General features: G+C 38.7%; 1 protein-coding gene across 1 annotated transcript in view; it reads left to right on the top strand.

The window, feature by feature from the left end:
- LOC104622662 (ADAMTS-like protein 3) overlaps positions 1–16,916 on the top strand; it is a gene marked incomplete at its 3' end in the record, with an annotated part of 41,903 nt that extends 24,987 nt beyond the window's left edge. The window contains exons 5-6 of the mRNA XM_010289518.1: positions 2,241–2,481; positions 16,794–16,916. Of these exons, the coding sequence (XP_010287820.1) occupies positions 2,241–2,481; positions 16,794–16,916 (364 nt within the window). The remainder of the gene's footprint in view (positions 1–2,240; positions 2,482–16,793) is intronic.
- Between the last annotated feature and the right edge of the window lie 1,795 nt (positions 16,917–18,711).

Below are 18,711 nucleotides of genomic sequence, written 5' to 3'. Positions count from 1 at the left end.
GCATTGCATCAACACCAAGTGATAATGAATTGTAACAACAGCCTGTCAAAACTCCGCCTGAGGCCATGGCTCTGCCTATTTTACGGAAAGCTCTTTTATGCCTTGTGATGAAAATGTGGCTGTGCATGGTTGAATAACACTACTCCAAAATATTGCTTCTAACTTTACCTGAACCTAACTTCCACTTATTATTTTTATCCTTAGCTACTCCTCTATTTGCACCGGTGGAAGGGAACCATATGGTATCCATATGAACTCTGAAGTCCTCTCTGCTTTTTAGACTTGCTATTGTGGAAAATGAGAGGTGACAGATAAGTCAGAGCCAAATTCTGCTCTTATTTGCACCAGTGCAAACTTGGTGACTTTCTCGAGAGTGACACTGCAGTAAATAAGGGTGGTTTCTAGCAGTATTTGCTTGAAGCTTCTAGAAGCAAGGGTGGTTTCTAGCAGTATTTGCTTGAAGCTTTTAGAAGCTCTCACTTGTGGGATTTTGCGGAGGTAAAACTCTCAAAGAATTACAGTAACTGTAATTTCTCCTTGTCTTATTCCATCATTTTATAGTTTTAAAACTCTCAAAGAATTACAGTAACTGTAATCTCTCCTTGTCTTATTCCATCATTTTATAGTTCAAAAAAATATCGCTCAAACTTGAATTATCCCAGATTAAAAATAATACAAAATGTATTAGCATCATTCTGAGTTATGCTCACTGTAAGGTGTAGCACTGGACAGAGCTGAAAAGTGTTGCTAGGATTGCTCAGTGAATTGTTTGGTGCTCAGTTGCAAAAACCCCATGTGTTGATCGGTAGAGAGAATACTGATTTTAGAAGGTATTTTATGCACACTACAAATACCAGAGACAGTTCTAAGTTACTGTTTCCTATGGTGAAAAGAATCTAAGGATTTGACAAAGTCTTAAGCTAATGCAGTGCCAACTCATCCAGATGAGCAAAATGGTGTCAGGACAACATTGCTGAGGGCATCGGACTGGAATTCGAACCTTTCTCATGCACGTTTTAAGCTCCAGTACTGTGTAATGCACATACTATTTCGTTAGCTTTTTTTCAGGGAAGGTTCACTTCATTGATAAGGCTGAAGCTGTGTTCAGCATTAGTATTGTTAACTAATACTTAGTAATAAGTTCCATGAGTTCAGCTGACACATCACAATCTTTCACTCTTATATCCAATGAAAACAAAACTTTGTTAAAATCAGCCTCACATCTGGCTTATATGTGCAGTTGGAATTCTTGGAAGAATATCCTTTCAGTCTGGCGTATGGACTGTTTGACACTGGACATACTTTCAAATGAAGTCTTTAGTGGGAGATTGTTTGACACACTATAACTCCTTTGTCAGTACTTTACCAAAGTTATTTTTGAATAAATCAGTATTCATCTCCATTCCTGTCACCGTAGTTTAATATTAACATCATCGTTTGGGTGCAACACTTTATGTAGAAAAAATATTTTAGAGTATTTTATTTCAAACAGTTCTCATATTTGGTCTTTCAGCTGTATATGCTGAGGCTCTGTATGGGAGGAGGTACAGAACTGTCTCATTAGAACTGGAACTATATAATCAGTAGTTCCCCATGTGAAGTATGTTTTATTGCAACAGAGTAAGCTCTACTGCTTCCATGAGGCAAAGATGTTTTATAATTAGACTAAAGGACTGAGCACTGAAAGTTTTGGTGTGGCCTCCTAATGCTCTTGTCCCCTTTCTGAGCAATACTGCCCAATTCATTAGACAAATTTTTATTCCTTTGTATATAAGCATACCTTTTTTGTTACTCTGACATATGAATTGATGAATGAGTCCAGAGTGCTCAGAAATCCTTAAGTGGAAAAAACTATTGAGAAGAGAAATACTACATGTCAGACATCTTGTTATAGCTGCTTGAAATATATAGATTCCTTTAAAAGCTAATTCTTATTACAGAACCAGACTTTAAACGTACTACATAGTGTCATAAAAAGTAACATTTTTAATTATCTTCTCATATCAGCTATGTTTTTATTACTAGAATATGCATGATGTTCTGTTACTTGCACTGCAAGCAATGGATTAAGCAACATAAATTGTTTTAATACACACAGTAAAACTTTGCATATTTGTCACAGCAGATCAGTTCTTGAATCAAGCCTCCCTGAATAGATTCTGTGTAATTCATCAGGTAACTTTATTGCAAATACAAAGTATTCCCTCCTTAAAAAAATATTTCCTTTGGTTTGTTTTTAGGACTGCCCTTCAGATGTTGGTGACTTCAGAGCACAACAGTGTTCAGCCTACAATGATGTCAAATACCAGGGACATTTTTATGAGTGGATCCCTGTGTATAATGATCCTACTGCACCATGTGCCCTGAAATGTCAAGCTCTGGGAAAGAACTTGATTGTGGAGCTTGCTCCAAAAGTACTAGATGGTACTCGTTGCAATGTTGAATCATTGGATATGTGCATCAGTGGAATATGCCAGGTATGTTTATAGCGTAAATCTAAATGTGACCTTTGTTGTGAGACGCTTTGCACGTTAAGTGAGCACTTTTTGGTTGTTTTTCATCTTCATATATCAGTTTACTTCAGACGTATCTGCAAGTGCTGCCAAGTGGATTGTAAATAACTCTCTTGCACACAGAACTTCCTGACTGCCTTAGTCATTGCTATTTTTATATATAAATAAAAGGGCACTAAGGTTCACTCACTCTTCTATTTGTGCATGTAAAAATTAGTGAAACTAGTTACAGCTTTCTAACCTCTAGTATGTTTGTCATGGTGTGATGAAATTACATAGGCTTTGGTTTCATTTTACTCCTTCCGAGTCTTGTATCTCATGGGATCCAGGCCAGAATGGCAGGTGTGGGTCTTTGTCTGTTGTATGTGTTACTCTCACTTCTTCATTCCATTAAGAAGTTCCTAGTCCATGCAATGAATATGCCTACAGTAGTAAAGTCTTTTCAACAAGGTAAATTCCTTACCTCTCAACAAAGTAAGTGCTGAATCTTAAATTCCTGAGAATTCCTATGATACATCAGTAATCTGTAGATTTGAGTTCTGTGGTGGAGGACCTGCCTCTGATAAAAACATTAAAGATAACAAACAAGGCTCTTACAGCTGCAAAACTCTTGGCTAACTTGCCTGCATCTGGGAAGTCCCTTGATGGAAAAGGCATTCTCAGGCTTTTAGGATCCAGGCACTTAAGCTCGATATTCATGTGAGCCTGAAAATTGCATCAGAAACAATCAGAACGGAATCGGTTGGCAGATGGGTAACACTTCACGTAGAACCAGATGAAACTTCTTGTTTTCATCGCTGGGCTTAGCACCCTGTCAGGTGATGTTGCATCTTTATGGGCTGACCTGACCTGCATCAGGTGACCTAGACTCCCTATAACCTTGAGGCAAAGACAGGCAGTTCTAGCTATTTTTTGTGTGTGGACGAGCATAAGATCCCAGTACTTTATGCTGCCTTAATAAACGAAGAACAGAAATGCATGAGGGAGGGCAGTGTCATCGTTCTTCAGTACTCTTCTCTTGAGTACCATCATTTTTAATTTTTCCTAGTTTTAGTTCTAGCCAGCTGATATTCATTCAGCTGGGCACCCTGCCGAGTTCCACCCAGTCCTACCCAGGCTTTTCTCTCCTTCTGCTTAGTCTCTTTATCCACCACCCTTTCTGCCTCAGCTGAAAGGCTTTGGGCAGTCAGAAGCAGGTATGGGACTTCTCCTGGCTCAGACGTGGTACGTGTACAACGTGCCCTGCATGCCTGGTTATAAGGCCCTTGTAGATGGTACTAATGGCTTAACATCATAACTTTTGGAAACAATTCCAGACTCAATAACTTGGAACCAGTTGTTCTGAGCTCCAGTCACTCAGAGTGGTAAACATGAGTATACAAGGTTAATGAGTGTGTGTTGTGATTGAGTGAATTGATTGTTAATATCCTTTTACTGGGAAAATAGATATATTTATTTTTAGTGTTGTGCTATTGACTTCACACAGTTGGTATAAAAGGCAAGTTATAGTATTTGAGGCTTGCCAGCTTTGCCCATGTCTCATTAACAAAGAAATATTGTAATCTTAAGTTTTACGAACAGAACAATTTTATATAGAATGGGTATGTTATTGCAATTAGCTTGCTTTCTCTGTGAGTGGTTGTTGCTCTCTTAAATGCCTAAAATGTGTGTGACTTAAAAATGCGGGATATGGCCCAGTGAGCAAAATAGCTCCATGATAGGGGAAAATGTGACACATTTGGCAGAAGACTGGTACGTGGATTACAGCAACATTAACATATGATCTGGACCTTACTGTGGGTTTTATGTGACTTCTATGTATACTGCAGTTCCAATACCAGTCGTGCCAACACACAATGCATCTGCTGCCTCTGAAATAGAAGAAGAATTCCTTACAGTTTTCCCCTTTGAGTGACCGCGTTTGTCAATAGAACTTCACAGTGGTATCCAACAGTGTTCATTACCATGTGCATTTAAAATAGGATGTACCTCTAAACTCTAGAAGCGTTTGCCAAATAATACATTTCTTTTGCAGTATTCTTAGTGATGTCTCCGCTTGTAATACAAGCTTTCACCCTGGAGGGTGTCAGAGCCTTTTCTAGGTGGTACTTCTACAGCAGCCTTTGCTTTCTGTGTCCCTTGCAGCACAGAAGTGTCGTGCTGGATCTAACAGGGCTCTGGGTTTTTCAGAGGCTTGTGAGACTCTTGCTCAGAGTGCTGTGGGGCTTCCAGTGTCTCTCACAGTGACTTCAAACATCTACCAGCTTTCATACATAGCATAAAATTAACTTTCTCTAGAGTGGATCCAATTTTGTGAAGAACAGCTGACAGGTATATGTAAAAGGGGCTGCCTTCAATGTTTCTTTTGTAGCATTTTGTAGTATTCATGGTGTATATCTGATATCAAACGCTTGAAAATTTAAATAATCCATTTTTAGAAGAAACCAAGTAGTGGCAGAAGAATTTAGTCATTCCAGAAGCAGGCACTGGAACTCTTTTATACTGTTGAGGAGAATCAATTTCTTTGCTCTGTCTCTTCCATTTTTTTCCTTTTTTTTTTTTTATTATTTCTTCTAATGCCACAAAAATATTTTTCAGTGTGAGAGAACATCTTCAGGAGAAGAAAAAAAAAAACCCCAACATGTTCGGTATATGTCCTGTGACTTAGGCAATGTAATTAATTTATAACTCAACCTCATAAACTGATAGATGCTTTAACTTTACTTCCTTTAAGTCACTGGCTATTGCTGAGGTATCTTTGGACAAATGGAAAATTTTTCCATTTAAAAATCTGTGTTTGATAATTTAGTGTTGGATAATTTTATTGATGTAAAAATTTGAATTTGAATTCAGTAAATTGAAATGAAAGGTCATTTTAATAACCTTTTTCTCTTTGTGGCTTGTTCTGGGGCAGAGTGGAAAGGTTGGTTACTTGTGAAAGGGACTGTGGGAGGTGGGAGACTTCCTCCAAAAGTGACACTAAGTTTCGTTGCTACTCCTGTTCAAGCAGGAAAAGAAAACGAATTGACATCTAATCTTTCCCGGAAAAAATATGGTTATTTATTCAACTGCTGTTAAGAGAGAGAGACAGCAATATTGTGATTCTCTACAATTGTTGCTGTAAGATCAGTCTGTTGGGTTCTGACATACACTTGGCACAGCCTGCAAAGAACTTGGCAAGTGTTTTTGCAGTTAACTCATCTAAATAAACATGTCATACTGCTGATGTGGATATCTTTGCTTTTATGCCTGGGAGCACCAAGGAGTTAGTATAAGGAGACTGGCTTGCCTGAGTCTCTTTCCAACTGGTGCTGGTTTTGCTCACTTATTGTCTCAAAGTTGGCAGGTTTTATAAGATCTCAGCTTCTCCTCCTCCCCTTCCCCCAACATGATTTCACTTTGATCTGTTTTCTTATTTCTTGGTAAAGTAGGGCTGCACCACTAATTCTGCCTCTTGGATTCTTGTTCAGTCTCTCTCCTTGGCAGACTATGAGTTTACAAGGACAGCGAGTTCCCGGTGTCCAGCTTCAGTTCTCATTCTTTGCACTTCCCTTAACAAGCAGGATCCAACTAAATAATACTCTGTCAAAGAAAATCATGAGATGACAAAACTGCTCTCTGGATAGGAGGTTTGAGGCTTCAGGGAAAGTTAAAATCTAAAGGCGGTGAAGCAGGGAAAAGTTTATTGGGAAAGTTAATGAGATATTTTGGGGTTGCTTGAGGCTTAACTCAGCCAAACCATTTGATCATGCTTTGGTCTGCTACTGCTGCGCTTCTGTTACCAAAGCAAATATCTGGGGCTGTTGTGTTAAATGGGGACAGGTCAAAACTTCACTGCCGGGAGGATTTTCACACTTAACTTCTGATATTTTTTCTAGACTCTGCACAACTCCCAACACATTTTTTCATATAATATATTCCTGCTGTGCCCATCTGGATGTGGGTGGAGACATATAAAAACATCTGCATGTCAGACACATGTGGGCAACATTTACCCAGTTACTCTGCCTGCTTTGGGGCCCTGCCTCTCCTTGTTTTTTGTTTTTAATTCATGCAGACCTGTGTGGGTTTTTTTCTACCAGAATGCAGAGCGGGGTGTTCCTTGTGTCAGTACCTGAAATGGTTACAGTGATAATTTTCCTAATATGGGGTAATGTGTTTGGACAATAAATACAGGCATCACCCAAAAAATCTGGAGTCCTAAGGAGCAGCCTGAGTAGTTCTGTCCTAGGCTGTTACAATTAGGTCAAAGATGATGTAAATCCTGCAGTGAACTTTCCATTTAGTGTCAGCAAGTTGTTTGTGTTCCAAAAAAGGCAGACACTACACTATGCTTTTGTAGCATGTGGCATAAATTTAGCTGACATCAGAACACATCCCATATGTCAGGTGGAGTGCCATCAGCTTCTGCCATGCTAGTTTTTTTCTCTCACGTGTCATGATATGGCAAGTAGGTATCTCTCTCACTTGCCACTGAAGCACTCTTACACTTGATGTAAACATCTGTTGGCATGTTCAGCGAAAAGTTTCTCAAAGCTTTTGGAAGACTATTGTACTTTTTTTAATGAGCCTTGCTCATGCTTAAGACTTAAAAACATAGCAGATTGTTAATTTCTTCTGAATCTTGACTCCTTTTATTCTGAGAGTTACTTTCTCAAAGTACTAATTTAAGGTGTTTTGCGTACTTTCCCTCTGGGTTCCTGTAGGTACATCTTTTTGCCTCTTAAGTGTGTTGAAGGACTACACAGGAGGTTTGGTGTTCAGGTACTTAGAAAGGAATGTTTCCTTTCCAGCCAATGTTACTGCAGACATAAAGCTGTGTTTTTCACACATGTTGATCAGAGTAGTTAATTCCTGAATAGCAGTTAAAAAAAAAACGCTTCTTTATTTTTTTATATTTAAAAATAAGAGAAAACAGGTCCATATTGCCTTTTTCTCCTTTTTAGTCTTCAAACCTCAAGTAACTTATTCATGGGAAGAATTATTTCAAGGTAGCTCTGTGCTAAGTCAGCCTTTATACTGAACCTGGCATTCTTTCCTGGGTACCATTAATTAGTGAACACATGGAGTAAAGTACATTTTGGAGAATGGAGGAATCCCTGTGTAGAAACCTGTACTCTGTCTATGTACTGCTGCAGGCACCACAGTTGGCAGACTGGACCTTATCCAGAGAGACGATGGGAGTTACTCATGTAGATCCAACAAAACTTTCTGGCTCTCAGAGCTATGTGTCAAAATCTTCATATGACTACACATACATATGACATATATCATAATACTGAGGAGAGCAGGGAGCTCCAGCTGCAATTCAGCTGGGGAATGTTGGTGGCTCTCCAGAAGTCCCACTGAAGGATGGGTCTGTGCTGAGCACGGGTTACCACATCCTACGTAACCTGCCAGCATCACCCTCCGTAGCCTCAGTGGGTTGGTTTCCTCACCAGATGGAGGGTCTCGGCAATGCCCAAGCCAGCAGAACATGTAGCTGTGCTCCAAGGGCTGCGCTTCCATGACTTACAATGTCACACTCCACCTCTGTAGAGTGGTTGCCTTGCGATGATGTTTTTGGCAACTCAGAGGTGTGCTTTTACTGTAGGTAATAATAGGATACTCTCGGACACTGAAAAGGTCTTTTGGAATCATTTGTTTTTATTTTGCAGCTGCCCACTGCTGCTAGAAACTGATGTCTCTCTTCAGATCTTGTCTCACTCTCCCTCCTACTGTTTCTTACTGAGAAATACTCCCCACAGGGATTTCTTACTGTCGAAGTTTATCCTTTCTTGTCAGATAAGTGGTGGATTTTTTCTGATCTCCAGTTTCTTATCTATATTTCTTTTTTCCTAAGTGATTCTCTCTGCCAAGTTTTCATTTGTTTTAGTGAGCTTTGTACAAATGCTATTTCGTTTCCCAGCCTAGCAAGGCCCTAAAGCATGTGAGCGGTGATAATAGAAAAACTACTATGTTTTGGGTGTCGTCTTGAACTATAGCCTTAGTAACCTTCAAATCCCCAAGTGCTTAACTTCACCTTCATATAGCAAGGCAGACTTGGCTGGGCCCAGCCAGAAAAGCAGCAAAGTAATCTGATTCCGTATATTGATTTTTTTTTTTTTTTAAGCATTCTCACAAACAAGAAGCCAAATGGGAGTTTGTCTCCTATCTTCTGAGATTGTGTATGTGTATTTTTTAAAAAGTAGGCCGTGTGGGAAAGGGTACTTGCTTCCCTACTGGGTGGTCCTGTAATCTCTGAGCTGCTCTAGCATGTGACAGATCCTGTAGTAAGAGTTAAATGCTTTGGTTTATTTGATGGAAGTGGATTTACAGAATCGCGGAACACTAGCCTCTTGCCTTGAAATATAAAATGTTTGCAGAAATGTATGGAAAGTCTTTTTAGGAGTCCTTTAGTATGCAATGAATTTTATGCACCGTATTTTTTATCTGCTAGTTTTTATTGCTTTACATTCTTTTTGTCTGTATGGATGGCTGGGGAATTTTAACATCGTGGTGTGTCTCCTCATGCCCATCATTCTGACTTATTTTATGCCTCTGTTCTGAGGTTTGCATTTTGACATGCTTTGCCTTTACTCCCTCATTTCTCATCTATGAGCTACTGAAAATCCTTACGCAGAGGAAATTTTCTTAGTCCCTCTGTCACTAATACCTGTTCGGCTTGGCAGCTGGGATTGCCGCTTCATTTGCTGTGAAGGGATGGGCTGGGACATTCACTGTTAATCAAAGTACATACTCGTGGTCCCTGAAGGGGCTCTGTTCTGTTTATTAACATACGCTGAAGCCCATGTCAGCTGTTCTGGGCTGCTACTGAGCTGCATGGGCTCGACTGCAGAGATGGGAGACCCTTTGCCACAATCAAGCCTTTGTTAGGCTGAGCTTAAACGTAACTGAAGAGTTATGGGACAGGATCATGTGAGGACAAAATCATGTCTCAGACCAAGTTAAATCCTCAATGAGGATAAATTAGAGTTTGAAAGTGGTGTTTGAAAGCTAATATTCCACACTGCTTTTAAAAGTAATAAAAAAAAAAAAATCTCTCTGTAATCAGAGGGATATTCTGGTATCTCTCCCTCTGCTTGTCAGAATCGATGACTTGTAGATGATGAGCATGGGAAAGAGACAGTGGGAGTTTTTTCTTTATATTCTCTCCAGGGACATATTTTATCTGTATAGAAATAAAGTGCAAGCTGAAGTGATCACAAAGCAAAGGATGTGAGCAGAGGTTGCAGAGTAAATGAAAAGATGGGCTTTGAATGACAGCAGGATTTTACAACAGGACAAAGATACATGGAAAATATTGACTAAGGCAGAGCAGGATTTTCACATGATAGGTTTTATACTTGTGTTTTTATTACCATAAATTCCCACAACCATATTTAAAATTAATTATTTGTTGCGTGGATGCGAACATTCATAATATCTGCCTGTACTGTGATTCTGGGCTGAGAAAAGTAGAGCAGAAGATGCTGCAAATAGCTGACATTGCAATAAGATCTGTGTACTGTGATAGCACATGGGACTGTGCAGTAAAATACAGCCTTAATTTCTGAGTTTTGTATTTTGTGGTGTGTCTCTGTAGAAATGGAAATCCTTTTTCTCTGACCAAGACATTGAGGATTTTAATTTTCCCTATTGAGAGTGATTCTAGTGAATTGTAATAGAGATTTATCTTTTTGAGCATATAAGGATTTTTGCACTATTTGCGTATTTTACTAGTAAATGTTGAAATAAAACATGTGTCCTTTCATAGTCAAGTCACAAGACTTGGAGAAGATATTTTTGCCAGAAATAATTCTCATGTTATCTTGTATTTTGTGCAATGCTGATAACCTCGAAAAGTATGTAGATGTTTATGTTCCATTTTTATCTCAGTTCTGATCTCTTGTAGGGCTGAAATGAATAGTTTTGTTATAACAACCCAAGTACTACTATCCTGGTGTCAGGGCGGTCACATCACATCGTTGGATCTGTTTGGTGTAATACTCTACTTTCATTCTCTATTTTTCACATCTTGACAAGTTTCACAGGTAGTGAAAATCCAACTGCACCTAGTCCACAAAGTCTTTGTCACCCTTCAGCAGATCAGTGGTCCAACCAATAGAGGGTTTGCTTACTGAGATGTTGCTCTAACAGATGTGCTGCTAGTCAATTTTAAAACAAAAACTACTGGGCAACACGTACTGGGATAATTACAGACTGTTCAGCCCTTAAGGGAAAGGATCTCTTGTATAATAACTCTATCACGTTCTTGTAAAGAAGTATAATCATCATCTCCATTTGTGCATTCTGCAGTGCAGTTCCTTGCTCAGCAGAAATGTAGTATTTCTCTTCCGTTTTAAGCACACTGGGTGCTTCCCCTTAAATTTTTTGGTGGGTTTTCTGCTTTGAATGAATTTCACTAAATGCCATCTGTATGTTTGTGTTAAAATCCCACTAGCAGCCTATTTCATGAGTGCACGTGGTTGTGCATCCTTTGAAATAGCCAGGCCAATGAAAGCACCCAAGTGTGAATGTACTCAGGGTAGCCTTCACCTGGGTTTCCCCAAGCGTTGTGGGGTTTGCTCAGCAACCCTAGAAGGATGGTAATTATGTCATACTGAGATGTTGTTGAATTGATTTTCTGTTTTTATTTCATCACTTAATAAAGGGCATCGGACCCTGACACTGAGCTGCTGGTATCTCAAGTAAACATCAAACACTGAAAAACATAAGTTATCTTTTTAGTGGAATCACTGATAAATCAGAGTTCTATATCAATCAAAAACATATTAGTCAAAGTAGAGGACAATAGAGCATTTAATGTATACATTGCTGAATACTTAAATGGTCTGTCTGCTAAAGAGCTTAGTCTAAGACACGGTAGGTAGAGAAAGAATGACACTAGTGCAACTTGAATCTTAATGTTTCATAGAATTTATGTATCTGTCACAAACAAAACCAGCAGCGAGTTATTCTTTTGTGGCCACTTCTATTAGGAGAACTCAGTATGTTTGTTTTTTCTGGCTGTACCTGGATCTCTGGCTCCAGAGGACCATAGAAGGGGGAGCCCGTTTCTAAAGAGAAGTATTGCGTATAATTATATCTATTGCTGTATATAATTTTGTGCTTTTGATAGTTTTAATGACACAACACTTAAATGGTGCTTGTTATGCACGGGTCTCTGGTTTTACTCATGTTTCACATAAGTATTCTTCTTTTGTAAAGCATAGGTATATCTTCAGGTTCTTTATTTGAAGTATATCATTTTGAGTCAGCATCCCAGAAACATTTTTTTATAATTGACATATAACATTTTTGTAACTGACAACTCACCTCTGTGGAATGTGTTCTACAAAGAATGGTCTTGTGCCTGCTCTGAAAGAGTGCCTGCGGCTGGAGGTGAGTGGTCGGTTGAGGGAATAAAAGTTAAGGACGTTTAACGCAATGATCTAACGAGCAAAAGTTGAAATTTCAAATCTGGATCCTGCATTCGGCTCTGCATTGGCAATTCTAGTCCATGTTTGTATTTACGTTTATTAAGAGAAGGCTCTGAAGAGGGTTTGGGATTTGCCAGGTTTTTTCACTACAGTGCTTTTTTTGCCCTATTGGAATCTTAGTTAAAAATCTGTCACCTTGCAGTCCTGTCCATTTTCTTATCGTAGTTAATTATAAATATCCTAAGAAAGGAAGATCTGTGAATTTAAGAGATTATACTTTGACCTTCACAAATCAACATTAACATGTATATTACTTTTTTTAAGTCTAATTCCTCAGCTGAAACCCTACTAAGTGAATAAGAGCTAAAGAAACAGCTGTGGGAGCCTCTGAGTGATTTTTGGATTCGTATTTGCAAAAATATTTGTAACGTTCCATAGTCACCTCTAACATATCAGCAGCAATTCCATTTTTCTTTCATCTGTATTACTATATTTTATACCCTGACCTTTTGCTCTTCCTTTGCCTTTCTGAACTTACACAAACTATCCTAAGCGTGCTACAAAATATTTAACACCCTTCAGTATTGTCTTTAACAATAGCATTGGCATACTAACGTCTAGTTTAGAAGTTTGTTGAAGCAGATGAGTGTTTCTGTTCACTGCTTATTCAGATGCTTTCTGTCCTAGCTGCTTGTGACAAAACAGTAGTATTCTTTTCTGCGTTTCTATTTTTTTCTTTGGAAGAGCACAGCTAAATAACATATTCAGGTTCTGTCCTAAAATAGTCATGGATAACACATCTGTTTGTGAAAATAATCCTACCATGTCCAAATTCACAGATACCCCATCACGGCCAATTTATTAAATGCACAAAGTACCCGTTTCCTCAATACCCTTTTTATATCAAATTTCCACTTATTGTTCATTTTGTTGCGCATTGGTCAATATTCTCCCTGCTGTCGGAGGAGCTCGCTTACAGCCTAGTCATTACAATACTTGCACCATTTTTTTGAATGATGGTATTTATGATTGCAGATTTCTTAACTTGACAAGGTCCCAATCCTTCAGTTACACAGTTTGTATTATCACTTTTCATTTATGCAGCCTATGTTAAACTCACCTAATATAATTATTTCTGAATATGCCCTAAAAGACTGCAGATGTTTTCCCAATCTGTGTGTAATATTTATAGCTGATCCCTTTGCTCTGTAAACAGCGGGGTAAATTAACCCTAACAAATGTCTTGCTTGTGAAACTCCTCAGGCCTCTCCGGCTGGCTGAAACGGTGTGCGAGCTGAGGAAGGCTCTTGCTATGTATCATGATCCTGTTCTCGTTGCAGCTTTGCTTGCAAATACACATGCGCTCTCTTCAAAATGTTTCATCAACCACGGTGTTTTTCTAAGAGTTGTTGTCTAAAATATGAATACCTTAAATTCATAATGTTTGGTGTCAAAATACCATACGTGTTTGAGGCCTGACCCAAAGCTACACCTTGCAGCTTCTTGTTATTTTGGTAAGGTCCATGGCTGTCCAGCTTGTCTGAGAAGTACTGCTTCCTAGCAAGGTTTTACAACCACGACAAAGGCTAACTCTAGACACTCAGGTTTGACATACACCCCACCCTAGTGTTCATTCATGAAGATCCCAGGGTAGCAAATTAGCTCTGAATTTGAGGCTTGTCAGATTAAAATCTGCAGAATTTTTGGGTGCTTCATGTTAAACAAAATCTGAAATTCTGTGTCACTCCAGGCATAAATTGCGATACTAATTTGAGTTGTTTTCTAATTTATGTTCCGGGATATCATTGCTTGATACTCGTATTCATAACAGTTGATATAAACATAACCTCAGAAGGAAATCCACAGAGGGTGAGTGCATCTAGCTGAACACACCACCTTTGCTGGCAGGGGAGCCGAAAAGCTTTTCCCACATCCAAGTCCCTTGCAGCTAGTACTCCTGTTTTATTTCTGTGGCATTTGTGCATTATTAAACAATAAGCAATAATACTATATGAAACAGTCCTCTAAAGTATGCTGCTGTGCTGATTGTCTTTTTCCTTATATTCCATGTTGGACACAATAGTGCTTTGTGTTTGCACGGTTGTATAATTTTTGTTACATGCAATGAGAGTTTGTTTTCCTAGGGACTGTGTGTAATAGCTCGGTATGTATGTTTATTATTATCATGTTGGGCTTTAATGGGATGGTCTTGCAAGTACTCAGCTTGCTCAATACCCTCCTCCCACCAAAGGCTTGCAGGATCTGTAGCTTACAAATATACAACAGCTTAAACTAATAAAAATAGAAATGTCTCACACAGAGTATCACGATGTGCAGCTTAATTTTTCCTTTGAGAAGTAATTGGTGAGAGAATAAACATATTTTTAATATTTGGAAAATGAGATTACACTTTGAAATGGAAATGTGTTTGTGAGATCTGGGGAGAGATTACACGTGCAGTAGTTCTAACAATTTACCTCCATGTACTAGTAGTATCTTTATGTGAATAAACACAGGAGAAGCAGCAGGGAGCAACAAATACGTCAAAAGTCTCCCTAAGAGGAGTATAGACTCGCTCAACTGCTGTATGGTTCTCTTCATTGCACCACCTGAACGCTTCAGAACTCTTAGGAGATCTATTCTTGCAACATCCCTGTGAGGTGGGGAATTGCAGTTATACCCCTTTCGCAGATTGTAATCAAAAAGCAAAGGAAGTTTTCAAAGGTCAACAAGAAAGTCACTTGTGGATCTTGGAATTGAGAGAGCTGTCAAGTCTAATGCCAATGAGTCAAGCACCAAATTATTGTATCCTTTGAAATTTTATCTGCTTTCTGATTCACACAGTGGCCCAATCAGCTTCTGTTTCTGAAACTGTGGTGTTTTCATTCATTTCTCGATGCTAATTGGTGACAAAAAGGGAAGATGAGCTTAGAGTAATTTGTTTACGGTCTTTTTCTTTTTGTTATTTTCTGGGCATGTCAGTGATGAACCCAGAGCAAAAGTGAAAAAATATCTTTAAGCAAAAATATTGTAATCTTTAATCCAATCCTAAACTATAATACTGGAATTCTGTATGTGTGCATGGCTTGTGTAGTAAGTAAGTACCTGTTCTGAGATGGTCTGATTTGCCACAAAAGTGTGTTGTTTCATTTTTACAACTGAGCTTTTACTAACACTTAACATAAACAATAAATCATTTCAATTAAGCTGCTTATTTCTTTTTAAAGTGGATTCTTTGCTGGGCTACACAGGTCGAAGATCTCCTTCAGCTGTGGGAATAAAAAAATTTCCTGCTGCTAATGTAGTTTTCTACAGTAAATCTGAACCCTTTGGTAAGGAGATGCCATTCAGTGCACTGATACCAGTGCATCGCTCTCAAGTGAAGTACCACCATAATTAATGCAATTGACTGTCCTCTGTAATGCCCTCTTCTTAAGAGAGTGCAGGAGGGAAGCAATTAGGAAAATAAGGGAAAGGGGCAGGAGTGGGAGTTGGGGCTGCCTTTTCTTAGAGATGCATGAAACTTAGAGACTACATTGCTCCATGTTTGGCAGCAGATGTGTGTGATTTGTGTCCTGTGTATGTGTTAACTCAGGCTGGAAGACCCAACCCTGCCTCTTACGTGCGGACTCGATCCTTACCTCTCCAAGGGGATCGCGTGTCAGTTTTGGCATAGCGCAGATGCAGTGGATTTTGGCGGCTAAGACTGCCCTTTCCAAGCATTTTTATATAGGAAGAGGAGTATGCTGGCCAATTTCAGAATTCTAGCACTGCTTTTAACTGTGAATTTCCAGAGTGCTTTCTATCCATTTGTCAGTTAAATATATATATATGTCCGTGACAAATTGCCTGCACTTCTCAGGGATGTGTGGATATAAGAGGCGTGTAGGCTGACTTGAGAAAACTTGAAGCTGCAGATTAGCTTTTTAACACATTGCTCAGCATTTGTTACACCCTGCAAATTTCTTCTACAGAATGGTGAAGGGTAAGATAGGTGACACCAAATATTTATCTCCCTTCCAGCAGGAAGGTGATTTTAGTCAATGTTGTCTATTCTTCTTTGTCTTCCCATTCTCACTGCCATGTTTCTTGTAGGGTGACTGATATGAAGAAAAAGCAAAACCCAGAAAAATGTTTTCATTATAGTTTGGAGAGTTTTCAGTTGATGGTTTTTAAAACACTTTGCTTTTGGAATTTTTGGCAGTGTTTAAGTTTGGGTGTTTTTATAATAATCATTGGAAAGTTTTATAGATTGGGTCTCATATTCAGGAAAAAAAAAAAGGAAAGGTGAGAATTGAATCATCCAAGCTTTTTAAAACCTGGTTAGCAAATGTGTATGTGATTGACATTGATACGAATGGTAAGTAGGAGATCTACACAAACGCTAGTTAAATTTTGGACAGCAAAGACATTAGATTATGAGCACTGCCCGCAGCTGCTTGTCTGTGAAGCTGAAGGCTGAGTGCCCTGTAAATATTTAACTTGAGTTATTTCATTGCATTAATCCTTTTTCAGACATAATTAAACAGGTGATGAAAACCAAATTGTAAATAACATAGTTGTCCGTTGTCTTGGAAAGAATAATGCTCAATGGTATTCATTCACGTAAGTAGGGGGAAATTGATTCATGCATTTCCTATGCTTGAGTAGCTTAATATATCAGTTGTTGTGGTTCATCATTAAAATCATGGAAATGACAGTGTGCTTTTAAAATCCTAAATAGCAAGATATGCTTTGATAGAATGAGGCCAGCTCATAAAATCAAAAGGATAACATAATAAATAAAATTCCAGAAACCTGAGCATGTCTACTACAGCTTTGCCCTCCTTCTGACTGTGGTGTTGATGTTGGCAGGCAGTAGGCTGTGATCGACAACTTGGGAGCAATGCCAAGGAAGACAACTGTGGAATCTGTGCAGGAGATGGTTCAACATGCAGGCTTGTGAGGGGACAAGCTAAGGCACATGTCTCACCAGAAAAAAGTAGGTTGCAAATTGATCCTGTGATAATTTATCCTTGACTATGTTTGCTGCTTGTATATTAACATACAGAGTGTTGACCTTTTAACTATATACTTGTTTGCAGTTTTCCAAAGCTACTTATTCTGAAGTCTGTGCTAGATTAGTCTATTGAAATTCCACGAGGGATACCACGCATTAGGGTATAGCTAGGAAAGAATTTGAGATATGTTTTTTTTTTTATAGAGCTACTCAATTCATTATATCAGGAATAACCATCAAGATGCACATCTTATTTTAGAGGGTATCCTCATGTTGCAATATGTGTGATGCTGCAGCAATGTTTTTAAATCATGGAAACATCTTTTAGATGGTTTTATGGAAATTGTGGCCCATGATTGAAAGTACCTGGTTTTCAACTTAACTTTGCCTTTTTTTTTTTTCCTAAGTGTCTAAAGACAGTTGAACTTCAGAGGCAAGCTAGCTACTTCTATGGTACAAAAAGCACAAGGGGAAAGGGAATAATGCTTTCGTCTTTTTGTGTGTTTTGCTCAAATTTTGCCATTCTTTCTCAAAATAATTAGCATCTTACTGTGAGTAACTCTGTAGGTCTCAGTAGTATTGAAAACATAAGAGAGGAGGGGTATCAGAATTAGACCCTTTACTGGAGTCTTAAGAATCTGGCTATTTTGATATCCAGACAAGGTTTGTCACATAGAGGCTTGCCTCTGACACTTGTGCTTTCCACCCTCACAGGCGATGCTCCCTGTAACCTCATAGCATGTCCCATGTGTTTATCGTGTGAGGTAGTTGCCTCACATCTATTTTGTCTGTTTCTGAACTCACAATTGCATTTGACACATGGACATGGAGCCTTTGGGGTTCGTTATCTTCCTGCAGAGCCACAAGATGCGAGGGTGATGATCTGGTGCTCTTAAAGTCAATACTCAAAGTTCAAATGCAAGAAGGTATTTTTTTTAAATGGATGAAACAACCTGCCTTTGGCAGCTGCTTATATTTTGGTACTGTTGTAGTTCAGCCTGCAAATGATTTTGAAAGAGCTGTTGTATGCTGAATCATGCTTAATTCTTATTGCAGTACATGTAAATATTTCCATGGGAATTTTTAAATGCCCCTGCTTGCAGTATGCTTCTATGGGGATGTAACTTGAAGTGCAGTGTATGCTATCTTAACGCTTGTTACCTTGCAGTGTGATTCCTTGTATTGGTCTACAAGGTTTCACCTTCGGCTATCTTACACTGCAGGTGCATAATTTCTGTAACTCAACACATGTATAACAAAGACAATCTAAATTAAAAAGTGAATATTTTTGTGGCAGCATCTGTTGAAGTCACAGAATTATTTTGCACAAGCCAAAGAGCCTTTTTTATGTACCGGATGGGCTATCAGTGTCAGCCTTTGCCTTGCCTTTGCTAGAGGCCTTTTTCACGGATGGGAGAATGTAGTTCAGCAATTCATAAAGTTTTTGTCCTGAAACACTGAGCAAATGCCTTGAATGTTTACAACGAACTGAAAAAGAATTTTCATGGAGGGCCACTTTTTTTTCACTTTGTCATATCAAATACTCAGAGCTTCTGGTCAGCATGGAGCAAGCACTTGTGAAGCAGTAAAGATTGGATAATATTTTTGTAGTGTTACCAAGTTGTATTTGGTTTGTGTGTCTATATATAACTAGAGATACATATAGGGATATATATACACAAAATAGCTCTTCCCCTTTCAGATGTGGAGGTCAGCTGGAACAGAAAGGAATTGCATTGTTTATTCTAGTTTTACAGCAACAGAGATTCTCCTGGAG

This window comes from Phaethon lepturus, unplaced genomic scaffold, assembly GCF_000687285.1.
Source record: "Phaethon lepturus isolate BGI_N335 unplaced genomic scaffold, ASM68728v1 scaffold35220, whole genome shotgun sequence".
NCBI classification, from domain to species: Eukaryota; Metazoa; Chordata; class Aves; order Phaethontiformes; family Phaethontidae; genus Phaethon; species Phaethon lepturus.
The sequence above is the reverse complement of the archived record's forward strand: the minus strand, read 5'-3'. Positions and strand labels throughout refer to the sequence as shown.